The sequence below is a fragment of the Triplophysa dalaica genome, chromosome 7 (genome assembly GCF_015846415.1).
Source record: "Triplophysa dalaica isolate WHDGS20190420 chromosome 7, ASM1584641v1, whole genome shotgun sequence".
In the NCBI taxonomy this organism is placed as follows: domain Eukaryota; kingdom Metazoa; phylum Chordata; class Actinopteri; order Cypriniformes; family Nemacheilidae; genus Triplophysa; species Triplophysa dalaica.
Genome location: NC_079548.1, coordinates 4,705,457 through 4,725,289, shown reverse-complemented (window position 1 = coordinate 4,725,289; position 19,833 = coordinate 4,705,457). Strand labels below are relative to the sequence as shown.

The 19,833-nt window shown below is 38.1% G+C and overlaps 3 protein-coding genes across 6 annotated transcripts in view; 2 read left to right on the top strand and 1 right to left on the bottom strand.

The window, feature by feature from the left end:
- The first annotated feature begins 559 nt into the window (after positions 1-559).
- On the top strand, positions 560-10,814 carry zgc:158403 (tetratricopeptide repeat protein 39A). 2 transcript variants are annotated; one of them, XM_056753753.1, is made up of 18 exons: positions 560-787; positions 1,591-1,695; positions 2,915-3,046; positions 4,008-4,066; positions 4,579-4,646; positions 5,082-5,146; positions 6,103-6,202; positions 6,290-6,355; positions 6,434-6,542; positions 6,710-6,777; positions 7,764-7,823; positions 8,069-8,230; positions 8,532-8,623; positions 8,773-8,893; positions 9,669-9,780; positions 9,851-9,965; positions 10,060-10,176; positions 10,259-10,814. In XM_056753753.1, exons 1-18 carry the CDS (start codon positions 753-755, stop codon positions 10,368-10,370), a joined length of 1,698 nt encoding a protein of 565 aa, XP_056609731.1. In that variant the 5' UTR covers positions 560-752; the 3' UTR covers positions 10,371-10,814. The 2 variants fall into 2 exon arrangements, with proteins under 2 accessions (XP_056609731.1, XP_056609730.1); XM_056753752.1 differs by having other exon boundaries at positions 6,434-6,545.
- A 140-nt stretch (positions 10,815-10,954) lies between these two features.
- On the bottom strand, positions 10,955-13,036 carry gadd45gip1 (growth arrest and DNA-damage-inducible, gamma interacting protein 1). The gene is given in 3 exon segments (XM_056753754.1): positions 10,955-11,182; positions 11,185-11,405; positions 12,645-13,036. Coding segments are annotated over 3 exon segments (672 nt in total). The 5' UTR covers positions 13,028-13,036; the 3' UTR covers positions 10,955-11,114.
- A 5,586-nt stretch (positions 13,037-18,622) lies between these two features.
- The window catches only part of nfixb (nuclear factor I/Xb), a 133,785-nt gene continuing 132,574 nt past the window's right edge, over positions 18,623-19,833 (top strand). For 2 of the 3 annotated variants that reach the window (XM_056752186.1, XM_056752181.1), the window contains exon 1: positions 18,623-19,829. In XM_056752186.1, the coding sequence (XP_056608164.1) occupies positions 19,812-19,829 (18 nt within the window). In that variant the 5' untranslated portion in view covers positions 18,623-19,811. The remainder of the gene's footprint in view (positions 19,830-19,833) is intronic. The other variant, XM_056752185.1, reaches the window with a different exon arrangement.

The window sequence follows — 19,833 nt, the reverse complement described above, 5'->3', positions numbered from 1 at the left end:
TTTTGTAAAAAAATATAATGTGTCATATGGACGTTTAAAGGTTAGCGCATTATAATAACAATTTGATAATGTAACGTTTGTATATTGCATTATATTATTATGTATTATAATGTTGCTTGAAAATATACACTTGGACGCTCATAAAAATATTTTCTTCGGGTGGCTTCGGTATTTTAATAACATATTGATTTGTTATTGTATATATTGTAATGTTTATTGCAATATAATATTATATATTATAATGTTGGTTTTAAAATGCACATCTGTACGCTTATCATTCGCTTCTAAAAAATATTTTCTTCGGGTGACTTCGGTATTTTAATAACATATTGATTTGTTATTGTATATATTGTAATGTTTATTGCAATATAATATTATATATTATAATGTTGGTTTTAAAATGCACATCTGTACGCTTATCATTCGCTTCTAAAAAATGTTTTCTTTCGGTGGCACCGGTGCGCTTTCACCTACTCACCCCGCCACCGGGTGGCGCTCTTAACTTGTGTCCCTGTGCACTGAAGTCACCACAGCTGCTGTGAGGAGGAGTCAAGAAACTCGCCCTTCTCACTTGAACTTCTGCCAATCGAGCAGATGATTGTACTCACTTCAACACTCCATGCAGCATCTTTAAATGCGAAACACTGAGATCAGCGGAATTCTGTCGACCTCACTGGAGTTTCTGCACTTTTAACAGGTGTTTGTATGGCCACAGGGCGCAGAAGACCAAAAACGACATATATCATTAAGCCATGTCCAGTGGGAAAGATGCACCTGTTACAGAAAAGTAAGTGGATACTGTTGACTTTCTGTGTGTATTGACATTAAACGCAATGGCGCTTTAAAGCTCACACGTTCAGTTTTGGGTAAAACTTGAGTCAGTAAATGGCTGATTCGGTCTTTTTGTGTTAAGTTTTGGCAGTTTTACATCTCTTCCTTCCTTGTTTTGCAATAGAGTCTGGTAATGTTCTCATAGACAATGCAGTGTGTGCGTATGTGTGCGCGCGCGCGCGTGCTTGCTGTGAGCAAACATCAAACACCTCGACTGATGACACAGTACAGAACATTTGTCTATTTGTAATTGAGTTAAGGCAAAGGGAAATTGTTACATTTTGTTTCGTTTTTAAGTCATTTAATCCTCGTAACACAGATAACAGCTGTGGGTGTTTGTCCTGTCACACTAGCAGGTGCGTGTTTATCAGCAAAAATCTCACAAGCGGCAGAGAGCTGTGGGCCTGGACTTGAGAACAAGGCGTTTACGTGAATATATATTTTTAAAATGAGCCTCGATAAAGCAGACTCACGTAGGTGACATTCATTAGTCTTGCTAAATATATCTTCAGCAGTCAGGCTGCATTTATAATTTATAAAGGGCGCTGTTGACAGCACGGACTGTCATAAGTGGTATCTTGGTATTTCATAGGTGATGTCATTCATTTTAATAAGTGTTGAAATAATAAAACAAACTCAAAATTTTTGCAAAAAGTGTATAACTGAGCAGGGAATGGTGCAGAAGCTACGAAGCATTTAAAATCAAGAGGCCTAAAGAGGGATTTCGTTGCAATAATCGTCTGTGTATTTGTGTTTTAGCTCCGGGAAAATGTCCCTTCAGGCCTCTCTTGAAGACTGCATGGAGGCTCTGGACCTGTTCCTCAACAATCACTTTAATGAGTGTTTGGACAAACTGCGACCAAGGTACGGCACCATCTCTCTTCTATTTGTTCTCATGCATCAAGTGTGTGGGTTGTTTGAGAGCAGGTGAGGTGTTTAGTGAAGGTGCGGTGCCATCCAAGTCCGTGTGGCAATGGTGCTTTATCAGATGCATCACCATTTTTAGTCGTTTTTTAATAGTTAATGCCACGATAACCTTTCCTCCGCGATTCTTTCCTCTTGTGGTGTGTGGTGGTGTGGAATGACATCACGCGCGCTCCCTTCTCCAGGATGTGTGGTGTTTACTTAAAAGCTCACACCCTCGCGCCTGACAATACAGTCTTATACAGACCATACACGGCACGCTGGAGGAGATATCCAGTTCTTTAAAGGGACAGTTCACCCGAAAATGAGAATTCTCTTATAATGCATTCCCTCTTGTGCCATCACATGTGTTGTCACTTTCAGTCCAGTGTTTGTTGAATTTATATGGAAACAAACCACCAGAATGACAGAAAGTCACCCAACAGCGATTCAAAAAAGACTGAGAGAATGCAAAGATAAAAAATGAGTTTATTCCAATATATATTCAGTTTTGAGCTGAAATACTAATAGAGTATTGTGTTGTTTAAACATGAATGTGAACTTGTTTTCTTTGCAGTGTTCAGGACAAACATTGCATCTATTATGTGTTTCAAGTTCTTCAAATAAATGTGTAAATTTTTGTTTGGAACATGGGGCAAATTTTGTAACTATTGCCCAAATGCAAAAAAATATTATTTTACTTATACAAGTACTTATAAATAGTAAACTCAGAAAAACTGAAAACTCTTGGTGCGGTCAATTCATTTTTAATCCCTTTAAATTGCCCCAATCTTATTTTTCATATTATGCCCCATATTTCTGACGATAAAAGTCATTTTTGTTCAAATACTTGCTGTTATCTTTGTTTAGTGTGCAGAGCAATTAGAACAGGTTTATTCTCTAAAATATGTCAACATTGCGACTATGTACCATTATCAAAACAAACCATCATTTGCTTGATCAGTGGTGTGTTTGTTTTTTAAGCTGCAGTTTGTCATTTCTATACTACTAGTGAGCACATTTGTTTTTTATGTTTTTATTGTTTTAGAACAAATTACAGACGCTCAGCTCGCTTCCATTTTTCCAATAAAAATACATCCCCAGAAAGGGGCAGAAACGATGATGTCAACCACAGATTTCCCGTGTTGATGTGTGTTTGAAATCACGTGCTGTGTTCCAGGTCCAAGGAGAGCATGTATCACGCTCTGATCTACGCCACAGTATTAGAGATGCAAGCCATGATGACGTTTCAGCATGATGACATAGTGCATGCTGGGAACACCATGAAGAACGCTCAGGATGTGTGCCAGAGGTATCCAGTGGTCCCTATATTCAAACTTCATCAATCTCCATGCTCTATTAGCTCCCTTCATTTGTCAAATTTCAATATTTAATCGAATATTTCCATGACAGTTCTGCCAGTCCGGCAGACGTAAAATTTGCCTGCGTTTGCATGCAGATCTAACTGCACCTTTAAACCAACAACTGGTCACATCTAATGTTAAACAGTCTACGGTTTATTGGATCACCGGGATAATTCACCCAAAAATGAAGATTATTTCATCATTTATTCACCCTCGTGTCATTCAAAACCTGTATGACTTTCTTTCTTCTCTAGAAAACAAAAGAAGATATTTTGAACAATGTAACCAAACAGCAACATTTCTCAAAATATCTTCTTTTGTATAACACTGAAGAAAGAGTCATGTACAGGTTTTGAACGGCATGAGGGTGAATAAATGATGACAGAATTATATTATAGATATCAGTGTTATATAAAATTGTCCTCTTTGAGCTTTGTAAAAAAACTAAATTAATTAATTTTACATATAAAAGTGTAAATAGATATACTTATTTAGAAATTCACATTTGAGTTAAATTCATCATAGATTCTGTAATTTTTTTTTCTGAACAGCTCTCTTAAGACTTGAGCACAAACTAGCGTCACTTGTACATCAAAGGAGGATGATAAAGGTGGAGATGACAGCATTTATGTTTAAGATCTTCATCACCATATTTGTGTTGTTCCATCACTGTCAGCTAAACTGACTCACTGTTTCTTAAGCAAACTTAAGTGAGCTCAGCAGTGACTGTTGCTACAGCAACAAAACACACACGGACGTATGGATCAGCGCTGTATCATAACATGAGAAATGCATGTTATCTATATATTTTTGGATGGCAGGACCATAATAAAATTGTGGTTACTTTGGTTTTACTACAAATAAAAAAATTGCTTATTTTAACCGTAGCGTCTGACTGTTTTCTCGCAGGTTCCGTAAGAAGTCGGGCGGTCTGTCGAGCCGAGGAGCAAATGATAATCAAGCAGAAGGTGACATTTTTCAAGACGAAATCAAGACATGTTTATATGACATTCAAATTCGATTCGTTCTTTTTTAATGTGTATCTTCGCATTTTAAAACAAAAACTATAAAATGACAAGAAATACCTTATAAAGTATGAATAAATAGAACTGCTGTTTCAGATATGCTGGACTCTTACTGGCTGATTTTTCTTGAATGTTTAGTCAAACTCAAGAATTTAAAAAACATTGATTTACTTATTCAGCTAGTTATTATTTGTTTTGTGAAGATAAACACATTTTTGTTATAGTCTACAATGAAATTTGAAAGCATACATCTTCAAATATTTTAAAATAAAGAGAATTTTCAGTCAAACTTTGAACGGTATTTTATACTCTATAAAAACTCTAAAACGCCAGTAAATGATGTAACGTTCACATACGGCAGAGCAATGTTTATTTTGCAGTATGGTGAGCGCGTTTAATACTTGCAGGTTTACAGAATCAAGTTTTAAATGCTCTGTGTGTTTAATGTTTTACAGAGCAGCTTCACGCCGAGGTGTGTTATGCCGAGTGTTTGCTACACAGGGCGGCTCTCACGTTCCTTCAGGTCTGAAACACCTCGAACATGTTCACACATACGCAAACAACCTCACGTTTCTTCTAGGCATTTTGTTGGATGTGTTAACCCTGTTAGCACACGTACATCTGGCAGACATCTATTTGATGTCTGTATTTTCATCTGCAAGACATCTGGCAGATGCTGTTTGCTCACCTGCCCTACATCTCGTCTGCTGTGAGATGTCACATAGACCTCTAGACGACGTCTGTAAAATGTGTATTTCTAAGATGTTTAGCAGACGTTTGTACACAGCAGATGTTTTCCAGATCTCCATATCTTTAGCAGACATCTTATAGATGTACCTGGGCTATCTGGGTTTGGTTATGTAACGTTTGGTTATGGTGTGCGGCGTATGTTGCGTGACTGTGCATGAATGTTTTTAAAAGAAAATGTCACATTTTAGTTGTGTTTGTGTGTCGACAGGATGAGAACATGGTGAGTTTTATCAAAGGAGGAATCAAAGTTCGGAACAGTTACCTCATATACAAGTAAGCCTGGCATGTGGAGAAATGCGTATCCCTTAAACCAATATAAACATTTTATATTAAATTTGTCATTTATGTATACATGTCGTTGGATTGACTCGTTAGGGATGTAACGATTCACCAGTTGAAAATCGGTTGAAAAAGTCGGTTTGAGATGTTAAATTAATCGCTAAACATGTTTTGAACAGCAGGGGCCGCTGTGTTTATTTCAAGACGTTTTTCGGCATTCATACTCAACCGGACACTCGCTGTTCACACAGAAGAAGAATTAATCTTGCTCGGCAAAACTGTTTAGTGCTTGAGCGCCACCAAGTCGTGTTTTTCTGTAACTTCAGCAGCACCAGGAACGCATTCCTGTAGCTCAGTGGTTAGAGGAGGGCGCTAGCAGCGCCAAGGTCATGGGTTCGATCCCAGGGATTGCGCGTGCTTAGAAAACAAATGTATTGTATAATGCAATGTAAGTCGCTTTGAATAAAAGCGCCTGCCCAATTCATAAATGTAATGCAATGCAATCTGATTGGTCGGCCAGTTAACGCAGCGCGACAAAAAAAAAAGATTTTAATGATGCTTTTACGACTGGAGTTTTGCGCATCAGTGTGCACTGCACACTCACATTGGCGCACTTTGTTGAGCGCAATTATCGTCCCGTTGTGGACAAGCGTTTTGTCTTAGTTTTTATGTTAAAAAGACTTTTGTATTATTTTTTTATTTGATTTGGAATTTCTTATAATTGCAATTTTAGTTTTTTAATTTGACATAAAAAAATATTTTACAAAGAAATGTGCAGCATTTGAGGAATAATTAAAGGGCTGTTGTTACTCTCTAACTTGTCTCATTTTGTTAAAAAGGTGAAAAAAACGCATCGTGAATCGTATTGCATATTAAACTGTGTGAATCGTTACATTCCTACTCCTTCTGCATGTCTGTTTGCTGTTATTGACATCATAATTCTCACGCAGGGAGCTTAACGCCATAATCCAATCAGATACCTTTTCCAAAGGACCAAACCACAAGCATTTAGAGGGGGGAGTCTCATTTGGAATAGGGGCTTTCAACTTGGTACGATCCGCCAGAATAATGCATCCATAGTCTTATGATATTTCCAATTACACTGTCATTCATTGACGTTCTTCTCATGTCCTACAGACTTTGTCGCTGTTTCCCGCGAGGATACTCAAGTTGCTTGAGTTTGCAGGGTTTTCTGGAGATAAGGTGTTTAACTTATATTTTTAGCTGACGATTTTGTATAAAAGCATTTGCCAATTTGCAATAACGTGTTGTGTGTTATAGGAGCTTGGCATCTCTCAGCTGTACACGGGTGCCACCTCTCACAGCCTGCGCTCCATGCTGTGTGCTCTACTCCTGCTCTGTTTCTACACATTCCTCTCCTTTATTTTAGGTAATATGTACCTTTTTTGTTTTATTCATTTATATGGGGATTTGCTAAACGTTTTGTGGTCCGTGTGAGGATTTTGGGTTAGGAAAGACGACCGAAGGTTTCTTTTCTGGTTGCTTTAATCAATTCATGTTTTCATTGTAGTCTGGTGTTTATGATGTGTTCTGTAGGTACTGGAGAGGGAGACGTAGAAGACGCAGAGAGACTGCTGAAGCCGTTTCGCCTGCGCTATCCACGTGTACGTCCAACTCTTTTCTAAATGAACAGGATGTGCACATGAAATCAAAATTGTTCAAAATGAGTTTTTTGCCTTTGCGTTCACGTTTACATTCAAGCATTAAGCATACACTTTTGTACAAAGCGGAAAGAAGGAAAGCAATAAAGCAATAATACAAGAAGTGTTTTACAAAGTAAGAAAGTTTCAACAACAAATACTTGTATTTGAAATAATTTTTTGTAAAAAAAGCGTTTATGAAATGTACATTTTGCAACAAAGGACTTAAAATATTGATGACACATTTTGTATTCTAGAGCTCTCTAGAAGTGATCCAGTATTTATTCTTTATCTACCCCCTCCAAGCAGTGCAATATATGTGCAATCTGTAGCATCTGCATTATCATGTCTTTTGTTTTTACAATATTGTTATTATTTTATAGTATTTTTACAATGAATTGTAAGCTTGTGACGTTATATGAATAGTCTCTTTTAATTATATCAAGTGTTATGTTTCATGAAGTGCACCTGCATTTCATGTATAAGTCATGCAACGACAAATATATCGAATGTAATCTAATCTTATGAAAATGTCCCATCCGCTAACAGAATTATTATAGTTTTGATTTTAGTTTTATTCATATTTTAAATTGGCTTTTAATTTTTTATGTTAGTTTTTGTTAAATATTTAGCAACTTTGTCATATTCTTTTGGTCATTTTATTATTTATTTGTTTATTTTTATGTTTTATGTATCTATACAAGATAAATTAATTGTAGTTTTATTTTGGTTTATTATTCTAATTTGAGCGCTTTAAACATATTTCAGTCTATTTCTGTCTATTTACATTTTTTTTTGATAGTTAATTTTTTTCACAATAACTTTTTTTCGCCATCATTTTGTTTGCTTTCAGTACACAAAATCACTTTCAATGTTTAAACTAAGATAACCTTGCACGCAAACACCACCTTCGTCTAACAAAGAATTATTTGTGCCGAATTTCCATCTAGGGAGCGATCTTCCTCTTCTTTGCAGGTCGAGCCGAGGAGATCAAGGGCAACATTGATCAGGTGAGAGACTAGTGGAGAATGATCATCAGAATGATGTTAATCTGTTTTTGTTTTGCATTCTGCCTCTTTGTTTTAAAACCAAAACATTTGGAATTTCCTGCTTTTAGAAAATGAAGGGGTTCAATTTTTTTTGCCAACACTGGACACTGACAGTCCATGCACTTTTTGTGTCTGAACAGTATTTTATAAGGGGACTCGTGAACACAATGATGGTTTAGTACATTGTTGTACCACTGTGTGTCCAGGCAGTGGCGCTGTTCGAGGACGGCTGTAAGGCCCAGCAGGTGTGGAAACAGTTCCACCACATGTGCTACTGGGAGTTAATGTGGTGTTTCACCTACAAGAAACACTGGAAGATGGCTTACTTCTACGCAGACCTACTCTTCCAAGAGAGTCGATGGTCAAAGGTATGACAAGCCCCTTCTAAACCGACTCCTGCCCATCAAACCCCAGTCCAAACACGAGTTTTTGGACTGGACATGAGTGACAGCCTCACCTAGTTGTGGTCCAAGTGTGGTTTGTACAGTTGCCAAGATATCTATGTCACACAACTATTAAAACAACCTCCGCCCTGAATGTAAATAATGTTTAGGAACGTGTCAGCCTTGGGAAAAGCCTGAGACAAATGGGCCAGCACATTAGCGTCATATTCATGTTTTAAACCACATGAGGGTAATTTACTGATTTTATTTCATCTCTTTCTCTCAGGCTATGTACATGTATATGAAGGCTGCTTATCTCAGCATGCTTCCCGAGTCAGACGCTCGGCCATTCGGTGATAATGAGGTGAATCTCTTTAGGTAAATACTCTCGCACCACACGACGTCTCTCCTTTATTGTAATTTTTTGGGTGTGTAACACCATGAATACAGACATCATGGATGGATGGACTGGTAAGGAAGCTGTCACCCCTGTTCACGTCCCTTCTCTCTCCTTATCTGTCAATCAGACAGGTTTCTACATACAAACAGAAGATAGCGGGCAAATCACCGCCCACAGAGAAGTTCGCCATCCGCAAAGCTCGGCGGTATAAAGCCAGTAATCCAGTCAAACTTCCAGTTCCTGTGCTTGTAAGAATATCCCACAGCACCTTCAAACACTTGACAGATGTGTATTAAATCGTTTTGTTTTTATATTTAATTGTCCCGTAAGAATACACCTTTGAACAATTGATGGCCGAGTATTGAATCATTTTATTTGTTTTTGCGTATTGAGATGTGTCCAAAAATGCTAAATTGATTTTTTTGGTTAGGCTGTAAACTGAACCGTATGCAAAATTATTAACCTGACATCATTTAATGACATAAATACGAGCATTTTCATTTATGTTCAATTTATTTGATGGTTTTAAGAATGGAAGTGTTTCACAAAACTCAATTTCTACTTTTAAACACCAGAACAACTTAATGCATACTCCTTTCACTATTTTAACTATAACAAATGATGTGGTTGTATGTCATTATTTTTGTCAAGCATTGTTTTTCTTGCATTGTATTCTGGCATCAAGCATTGCAACTTTAAGAACTTATTTAATTCTTAAACTGTATAGCTTGAATTCACTGTAAGTTGCTATGGATAAAAACGTGAAAGTAAATATTTACTCCTTATTCCGTAACCAATACATACAGAGCATCTTTCAACCTGTTTCTCCGGTTTTCATGGTCTGCAAATAGAAACAATAATTTTATTTGAAATTGGGGATACATATTGTTAGTAGTTCATTTAACCTAAACAACCATAACTAATACATTCAGAAAAACTGAAAACTATTTTGAAATTATAATCTTTTATCTATAATGTATTATTTTGAAACTATTTCCAACAGCATTTATGTTTATATTTCAGGAAATGATGTACATGTGGAACGGTTTCTCCATGATCAGTAAACGCCCTGAGCTCACACAGGGTATGATGGATACACTGTTAGACGCGGAGCGCACCCTAGCGGCAACTCCAGGTAATGCAACACACTCCACCTGCTAACGCCTGTTGTGTTTAAATAATGTGTATCCTTTCTGTTTGTATAGAAAACGAGTTGACGGTGGACGACAGGTGTGTCATCCTGCTTCTGAAAGGACTGTGTCTGAAGAACCAGGGCCACATGCAGGCCGCAGAAGAATGCTTTGACCAGGTTTACAGCAGGCCAGTGTTTCAAACACTTCTGCATTAAATGCATCAAAAACAAAAAAATGTATGTAACAGATGGTATCACTGATGTTTCTGTGCGTCTCAACAGTGAAAAGAAGCTGAAGTTCGATGATTATCTGGTTCCTAATGCTCTGCTGGAGTTGAGTCTCCTGTATGTGGACACGGGGCGGAAAGATCAAGCCATCAAACTGCTGCAAAAAGCAAAGTGAGTCTAAACCGGACCAAAAACGACATACATAAGTGTTCAACACGTGCGAGCTGTAATAAACCTTCTCTCTTCCTGTCAGGAATAACTACAAAGAATATTCAATGGAGTCTCGTACGCAGTTCAGGGTCCACGCCACCCTGACCAAACTGAAGGCTGATACAAGCGACCAGGATGAAATAACAGTGTTGTGAGGCATCCCGGAGACTACAATATAGACTTTCTAGTGTTCTTCCTGGTTTACACCCAGCGTACTGGACGGCCCGTCTCACACTTCCACAAGAGGGCTTAGGTGGTTTTAAAGGGAACCCTAAAAACGTTTCCCTCGGGAAGCTGATGTGCCACATTGACGTTTATTTTAGTCTAACAGTAGTTCAGAGACGAGATTTTTCAGAAACCGGGGTGTAAACTCTTGTGTGATAAATGTACATTTTAGCAAAAATTAAAAATAATGTTTCTGTCTATTTTGAATTCTGTACAGGTTTAATAGGAGAAAGGAGAACTGTTAAACTGACTTTAATAATAAGATCAAACCACGTTTACACTTAATTATGAAGATGATTTAAAGAAGTTGATTATTGTAAGATGCTGTTTGGAATTGAATACCACTGATGTATTCTTTTCTTAAAATCATTTACTCAAAATATGTAAGCAATGTGCATCATAAACATGCAATTTGTGAAATGTTGTGGCCATTTTTATTTAAAACTAATATCAAACGCGATGTGCTTTATTTATAAATCATTTTTCTGTTTACACACTTATTTGAAGTCAAACATTAATTGGATATAAATACGTTTTATTCTGCAGAATTATTGGACAGGCATGTTGGTTCAATAAAGTTGAATGAAATGAACAACTGGATGATCAAATACATGTGTAAAGAAACCTATATAACAATATAGTACAATTGACAGTCCTTGTTCTCACAGTGAGAATTATGGGCTGGATTCAGCCGCTGCAGGAGACAAGCCGGCATCTTCTTCTCTCTTCTGGCGTTTCAGAATTTTCTTTTCTTTTTCTCTTCTTTCTCTATTTCAGCCACCATCTCTTTGAACTTGACGCTGCGGGGGTCCACGGCATGTCCGAAACGCTCTGTCGCTTCGGCCAGCAGTCTTTCCCGTTTAACCTTCTCCTCTTTCTGCTTCTGTTTGGTTTCTCGTTTCTGCTTTTTCCAGTCAGCGATCATCTTGGGCATCTTGGCCATGTTGGCGGCGATTATCTTCTCTCTGGGAAAAAGAAAAGTGAGAAAGAAGTTTTAAAAACATGTTCGAGATGCACATTTTATAATTAAACACAGGCAACTCGACACCAGATAAAGAGAAAGAATGAGAAGAAAAAAACGTTTTGAATGTTATGTTTGAATGTGCAGAAGTAAAACCGAGATTTGAGAGATTTGGTGGAGACAAAGGTTTCAATCTAAATCTGAATAAGGAAATGCAAATTCTATTGTTTTCCATTACAAACACCAGAGCCATCAGCTGTTCACCCTTAAACCATAACAACATTTCTCTATAATCCAGTAGGATTTAATTGTTTAATTGGCTCTCATTCGCCAGATAAGGTCCCACCAACAGAAGACCCTCACAGAGTTTCCATTAAAACCAATGCAATTCTCACTGCAACCATTGAAATATCTGATAGTTTACAGTGTGTGAGATAGTCCTATAAAAAATATTTAATCTTAAAAATAACAGATTAGGGGTCTATTTTAACCACGTGACACGCGTGGACCAATGGCGTGTGTTGTCACTTTACCTGGAGGGTTTGAATATGTCATCTTTGGCAACACACTTAAGGAACCTGTCGATGTGTATTTCTGCTAATAATGTTTTAAAGATGCAGGATTATTGGCAGGATTACTTTTAAATCCCGATTAATTCTGCCCTGTAAACGAGTGAATTTAAACAGTGGACGTGGACGCGAAGGTATGGTCGACAGTTCAATTCATTAAACGTTACGAAAATTGACCATTGCTTTACTATAGTAACAGTTAACATATTTTGGGCAGACTGGTTATTAATTATAACTACAAATACAATAGTAAAACTTATATACTAGTTTTGTAGTAAAACATGATTGTTTTCCATATGATCGGTCATTCGCTAATGGAGAGATTTAAAGGGCCAGCTCACACAAATTCTGTGATCAATTACTCGCTCCCTAATGGTTCCACACCTGTAAACATTTATTTGTTTGGTTGAACACAGAAAATATATTTGGACTAATGCTTGTAACCAACAGTTCTCGGACTACCAGGAAAATTAACAATGGTAGTCAAGAGTGCTTAAGAACGGTTGCATTCTTCAAAATATCTTCTTTTCTGGTTAACAGAACAGTCCCAGAGGTGTTTGGTTATAAGCATTCTTCTAAATATATCTCCGTGTCCATCAGAACAAAGACATTTATACAGATTTGGAACAACTTGAAGGTGAGTAAATGATAACAAATGTTTTATTTTAAGGTACCTTTCCATCCGTTTCGCCGTCCTCTCCTTCTCTTTAGCTGCGATGTTTTCCAGCATCACCTGCAGCGGGGGATGCCACTCTCTCTCTTCGGCGAACATCTCCTCCAGTTGGGCATGAGAGGGCCAGAGTTGTGCCGGGTCGACTCCTGACGCCTGTCCGTACCGGCCGAACAGTTTGCGATCATACCTGTCCGTCTTCTGCCAGTCGGGCGTCTTCTCGTTGCTTTTATCAGGTATGTAAGGATTCTTTATATTCACCCACAGCGGTCTGGGGTTATAATGCGCGATCTGTTGGACGGCAGCCGGCAAGAAGTTTATTTTGGAGTTTAATTTAGTAACGTCGAGTAAGACCGCTGTCCTCCTGCTCAGTATGGAGGCCGCCATGTTGGATGACCTCTGGTGTCACGTGTGAGTTTGACGTCAGCAGAGAGTTTGGCGACGAAAATACGCCCTCTGCTGACAAAAGCGTGTAATTGAACTGGGATTAATGGGGAAAACGTGCATATGGACATTCGCTTAAATGCTACATATGTACACCGATATGCTATACAATAAATTGGCAAATTTTAGTTAGATTAGTTTTACTTTATCTCGGCTTAAACAGGACCGTTCTCTTTTTCCACACGTGATAACTCAATTATTGTTTTTATAATGCCCTTTAGTCCCTAACAATGGACCATTAAATCTTTTTGGTAGTTTAACAGCACAGTGAAACTCTATTGTTGGTAATACAATGTCTTAAAGGGATCTGGACCTGCTGGTATTGTTTGTCTCAGACTTCAAATAATAGAAAGCAAGCTCTGACTTGAGTACTCTTCACAAGTTTATTTATTTAAATGCACAGAGAGCATAATGCAAATACTCAAATGTAGTGAATTTAGTTCATACTCGATCAAGTGTGAGATTTAATTATTTTTAGATTTAGATCTAAAAAATATACAGTAGAAACATATTTGTTTCCTTTTTGGGGGCTTCAACAAGATAAATAAATTTGTGTTATGCATGAGCTATTATTAATATATCTGTTGAAAGTGAAAGCCCTTAAACTAATTAATATGTGAATAATGCTGTTTCAGTATTAAATGTAAAGCTTTTTATATATTGCTTTAATTTAAATGGATAGATGAATGATATAGACAGAGTACAAAAAAATAGGAAACGACAGATTGATCCCAAATGAATGAAAATTATGTTGCTGGGTAAAATTAAGCTTAATATTCAAAGAGATTACATTTGAAAATGTAAAAATATTTTTAAATGGGAAATATATTGTTTTAATTAAAATTTAATTGCATGTGTTGATAAACATGTCTGCCCAAAACCACAAGACATTTTGTTAAAATGTATTGATTTTAACATTTGTTTAGATGGATATTTGAACGTTTTGATCAGGTCAACCAAGAAATGAGTATATTATTGTTGCCGTCCTTACGTAATTTACTGATGAATGGATGAATTATCATGTTTGAACAGTACTAAAGGGGTTTAGATTTTCCCTGAGGTTTTCTTGAACTAATAGTGCTGCATGACGTCGTCTGTTCTTATTGATGGTCCATGCCAGCCCCAGCGAGCAGATGAGCAGAAAACTCCACTTTGAATGTCTGGAACGCAGCATGGGAGGGTTGGATTATTAACCACCGAACACTGTGAGAAAGAAAAAGTCCTTTGTTTTAAATCTCCAGCCCTCCCTCGCGATCAGAAATCCCCCCCTCCTTCCGCAGCTCTTCTTTTAGTTTTGATTTCTTTTGAAAAATGTAAAGATGGAACAAACAAGCGGCTTTAGAAAGCAGCTCTCGGAGAGACAGATGTCTGAGCTTTTGTGCCCGACGAGCGCATCATTATAACTGGAAAGTTCCCATGGCGGGGGATTGAGGGTTTGAGAGGGGTGCGCGGCGTGCCATGCACCCAGGGCTTAATTTAGACACCGGTGATCCATGCCAACTGAGGCGCTTTAAAGACATGGTCCTCCACAACCATCTGAGAAAATCACGTCTGTTGGCATTCAAAGACAGGGACTTTCTTAAACATATGTTTGTATAAACTACTGGTTAAAAGTTTAGGGTCACTTTACTAAAATGTTCCTCGTGAGCTAAATTTTTTATAATCTTAATGTGTGTGCTTTTTAGTTTTGTTGATGGGAATTTATTCATTTATTTCATTAGAAGGACAAACAAATAATTTTGTTTATAAATGCTTGACCTGAACTGAATACCGAAGGAAAACGGGCCCATAATAAATGGAAAATTCATTACTTTTCAGGGTGAAACCTCAAAAAGTTGGCTCATCGTGTTTTTTTTTCACAAATTCTAGGCAAAGGGTGAATACACTGCAGTTGCTCAAATACATAATTCCTTTTAATTAATTTTAATTTTCTTTAGGTGCATTAATTCCCAAGGTTAAATTTGTTGAGTTTACTGTTATTGTAACTGTAAGTATCAAGGTTATGATAGGTTACCAAAACTAAAATGATTTTGATTCAGAGTAAACAAATGTTAAAAACATTTCTGTTCTAAATCATATGAATTATCATTAAAATATTATTTGAAAACGTTGCCTCGGAAATAAGGTGAAATAAGTTAAGGCACTTAAATATTAAAATAAACAAAAGCTAAACAAAAACATAATAAAGTGAGAAAAGCACAACAAAATTGAACTAACATTACATAAAAACTGAAAGTATAAAAATAAAAAAACAAGTTAAAACATAAAACTGCAATATATAAAACGAAAACATATTATAAAACTGTAATGGCTCTGCTTCCAAACATGCAACTTAGTATCTCGTCCCACACAGTTTATAGATCATTTTGTAAAATAAAAAACAATAACATTGAAAGAAAGATCTTGAAAATAATCACTTGAAGGACGTAGTCAAGTTAGCAAACTTTATTGCAACACCCTGGCAACCAGCTCACAACTGAAATTCATTTGTCTTTTGGTTTTCTTCAGAAATTGTAGAAAATATAAGACGGGTGATGGCTTATGGCCTGTGATGTCTTGAACATTGAGCTTGGGACAACCTGACCGTTTGGCACATGTACCCCGCCAGCAGTAGTTCAGATTTCTAGAGTAGGTGAAATGAAAGGTCAACACAGTAGGCACTGTGGATGGATGGAGTTTGTTCTCTTGTTTTGCTCTATTGAGGCCATCCATATGGTCTTTTGATTAAAAATTTACACGCCATCCAACTCATGAGAAATTCATGGAGATGTTGCATTATGAAATGACTGGTCACCAATGTTTCATAACTGCAGGACAAACCTCCAGATGTCATGAAGTCATTACCGCCACGTCCCTCGTAGGACGGCCTGCAGTTCTGTGACATATGCTTCATGTGATGCTTCTGTCCATTTATTACATTCATCAAATGCTTTTATCTACATGAAGGACATTTTCAGATAAAAGCAAATAGTTTAGTTTCGCTTTGGATTACTTAGTGGAAAACTTTAAATACTTCCCTAAAAGCTGTTACGAAATGCACAAAAATACTAAACAGACTCAAGAATGAAGAATGACCTGAGGTCAAGGCAATTTTTCCTCCCAATGTCTGTACTGATATTTAACAACTACCCCACAACCCGGACTTATTTATAGAAGAATGTGCGATTTCTGTGTCGTCAGGACGCTGCTCTCACACAGACCCTACGTGACACAAGTACACGATTTATACCCATGCAGAGTGTGACATTGCTGGCCATTCTCATCCCGCAGACGGCCCTAAAAGTCTCCCCGTCATTGTTTAAATGATTCCCCTTCACTAAACTTCAGTCTGGAACCAACCCAAGTGAGAAATACATGTGAAAGCACCTCGGGAGGGGAGCGCGTTCAGCGGGGAGCATTTCAATAATGGATGTACCACATCGAGCTCCCGTTAATAATGTGTTTCTGTCACCGCGGGAGACGGAAAAGTGCGTTTTTAAAGGGGAAGGCCAACGAGAGAATAATGGGACGAAGAGTTTTGAGAAACTTAGTCATAAGTCAAACATTCCGATTTTTGGCTCCTTCTCAAGCTTTTCATGTGGAATGGCTTTCTCTTAGCGGCCAAAAAAACAAATAAGCATTGTGCTCTGAAAGCACAGATTGTACAGGAGCCTGTTAACCCTCGAACCCCATCGTGGAAGCTGTTATTATCAAAACTGTAATTGTAAATTACAGTGTTTTTAATAGACGTAACGATGGATTGAAGCAATGATCCGTACGGCAGAGAACGTTCAGGCATTCTTTTACTCTTCCGTTCTGGGTTCACAACAAGCTTATTTGTGGCGTGATGACGACTGCGTTGGACTCGATTCTCCGTCTGTTAAAAACAGAAGTCTTGTTTACAGTCATTTGTTTAGACTGGATGTCTGAAAGATAAAAATGGAGAAATGTGCAAGAATGTTGCTAACCAAACAACTATTACCCCCATTGACTTCCATTGTACGGACACAAAACCACCGAGACATTTCTCAAAATATCTTCTTTTGTGTTTCACAGAAGAAAGAGTCACAAACCGATTTTGAATGACATGAGTTTAAAAAACAATGACAGAATGTCAAATTTTGTCTGAAGTGTCCCATTAAGACAATAGATTCTCTCGTTTCCTGTCTTTTGAAACTCTCGATACATGACTGCGCATTTGTCTTTCACTCTTCCTTCTGAGAGCGGATTCTGTGTGTGTGCTCACATTAATAAGCTCTTTGACATTTGCTTCATGCTCTCCGTCTCGCTCTTGTGTGTCTTTACGCATTGGGGACCTAGCACGGCACATCAGCCAATCAGAATCAGAGCCCTTCTGCTGACGCTTTGAAAACGTACGCAACGCCACAGGCGAGAAAAACACTCAACGGTCAATGAATTCAAATGTCACCATTAGGAAAATATTATTGTCCTATTCATGGGTTGTCTATTCATTTTTTATTTTGTTCGACAACCATTGTTTGTATTTTGCATATTCACCAGTTTAGGACCAGTTAGGTGTTTCTGTTTGGAAAGATCATATTAAGAGATCCCTACGCGCCAGTGTTCTCACATTTAACATGGATGGAGTGATGTCCCCGAGAGCTGACTCATCACACACACCATCCATCCGTCGCTGTTGGGTTTTGTAGGCTGGCAGAGGGGTGCAGGTGGCACTGGATTGGAGCAGACACTGTCCCGACGCTCTCGTGCCCACGCCAGTGCCATCTGTCATTACCGGGAACATCTGCAAATCCAAGGTGCCCTTGACGGCCGGTGCCGCCATGCCCTCTTCTGTTTTCTGCTGAGGGACGGGTTGGTGAGAACATTCTCCCCGAACACTAATCACATCTTCATCACTAATCATCACGGTTTCGTGGTAGTTCAGGCTGTGCCGTGCCACAGTTGTTTGTCCTGTTATTTTTCCTCGGAATAAGTTGCAATAAACCACCTCACACAAGCAGCCCAAGTTTTCTTGTATCTGTTTTAAATATGTTTTAACACGGATCATGGTCAGGTATTCCCTTGCAAAAAATTAACGGATTACTACAAATCTTTGAAAGGGAATCACTTTTTCATTATTAAATAGATTCAGTGTTGATTCCTTAGACTGATTCAAACCTTAATGTGTTTGATTCATTTTTCACAAAGCTTATGTGTAGAATGTTTCATGCAATTTTATGTGTTTGTGTTTTTTCGTGATAACCTTTTTCGGTAAAAAATGTTTTGGTTATTGAACAAGTATTGATTATAATTAAAATAGATTATAAGTTAAGTATAATGTACAGGCAGCCGGCTGTTATGGCAGATATAAGACCAGGATGTGTGATTGGTACCCGATGCGGCTGCTTGCCAAATGAAAAAAAAATTGGACATGAAATGTGAATTTGAAATATTTTATTAGCTCATTTTAAGAGAATGCAGACCTTCAGTTTTAAGGTAAGAAACGACGTTCAAATAACGCAAACACGCAAGTGGTTTAATCATTTGTAAATATAATATCATATATGTTATTAAAAAATCTTGTCAAAATGATTTGCTGCATCCGGGTTACAGTGTGTTATTAGTTTTGAACGGTTGTTATCTAGGAATAACGAACCTCCAAATGTCGCGACTGGCCAATGAGAATAAAGCATTATAACGAGCCGCATAATAATAAAAGCTTATAATAAATGGGTAGTTTCGCCCATTCGCCCCAACGAAGTTGACACCTTCGTGTCATTCCAAACCCGTATGACTTTCTTTCTTCTGCAGAACACAAAGGAAGATATTTCGAAGAATGTTGATAACCACACATCATTGAACCTTGTTGACTTTCATTGTATTGACACAAAACCACAGTGACATTCCTCAAAATATCTTATTTCGTGTCAGTCATAAACAGGTTTTGAACCGCACGAGGGTGAATAAAAATGACAGAATTTGGGGTGATCTGTCCCTTTAAAGAACCTGCAGCTTTAAGCAAGTTTTAACATTCTGAAGAGCGTTTAACTCCGAACAGGCGTTATTGTGGAAAGAAGTATAAAAGGCCGTGAAGGGTAAAAACGCTTCTGTTTTGTTGACTAATGACAGACTGAAAAAGAAATGCTCTTTAAAAGTAAAGACAACAAACTCAATTCTCTGCCACCAAGAGCTCGACACTCTGCGCCAAAATGGTTTGGCACGAGTGTTTTTTAAAAGGAACACCTGCGACGCGGCAGTCAGTCCTTCACTCTCTCACGAACCCCCGCTGGTCAGCGCTGCGCTATTTGGCATCTGATCTTTTGGCCCGCGCCGTCGGACGCAAGGAAGAAAGGAAATCGCTCAAGACGTAAGCTCGCGTTGCTGCGGTGATAAAAGATTTGGTTCCCCCCACACAATTTGTCACCTGCGTGTTTGTTTTCCCTCCCCGAGTCGAGAGCCCACCTTCATCCAAATGAGCTCATTAGCTGGCAGCGCTCGCGGCGCAGGTTCGAGTAATGAGCCCCATAAACGCGGGCGCCATCCACTAAATGAGGCCTGTCATCTCACGTTAGCCGAGTTTGCATAAAACGCCGGCTCATTTAAATGAAAACATTTTCATTCGAAACTTTGCCCGGAAAATGGTTGTTTTGACGAACAATATTTTGGGCTTCGGACTGAACTCACGGCCTTGGAATGTGTAGGGTCGGCTGTTTTATGTTTCGTTCCCAGGAAGAAAGCGGCGGTCGAGTTTCAAGCTTTGCACGACGTGGACTGTTGTGCCTCTTGGATGCAGTTCAAAGGAAAGGTAT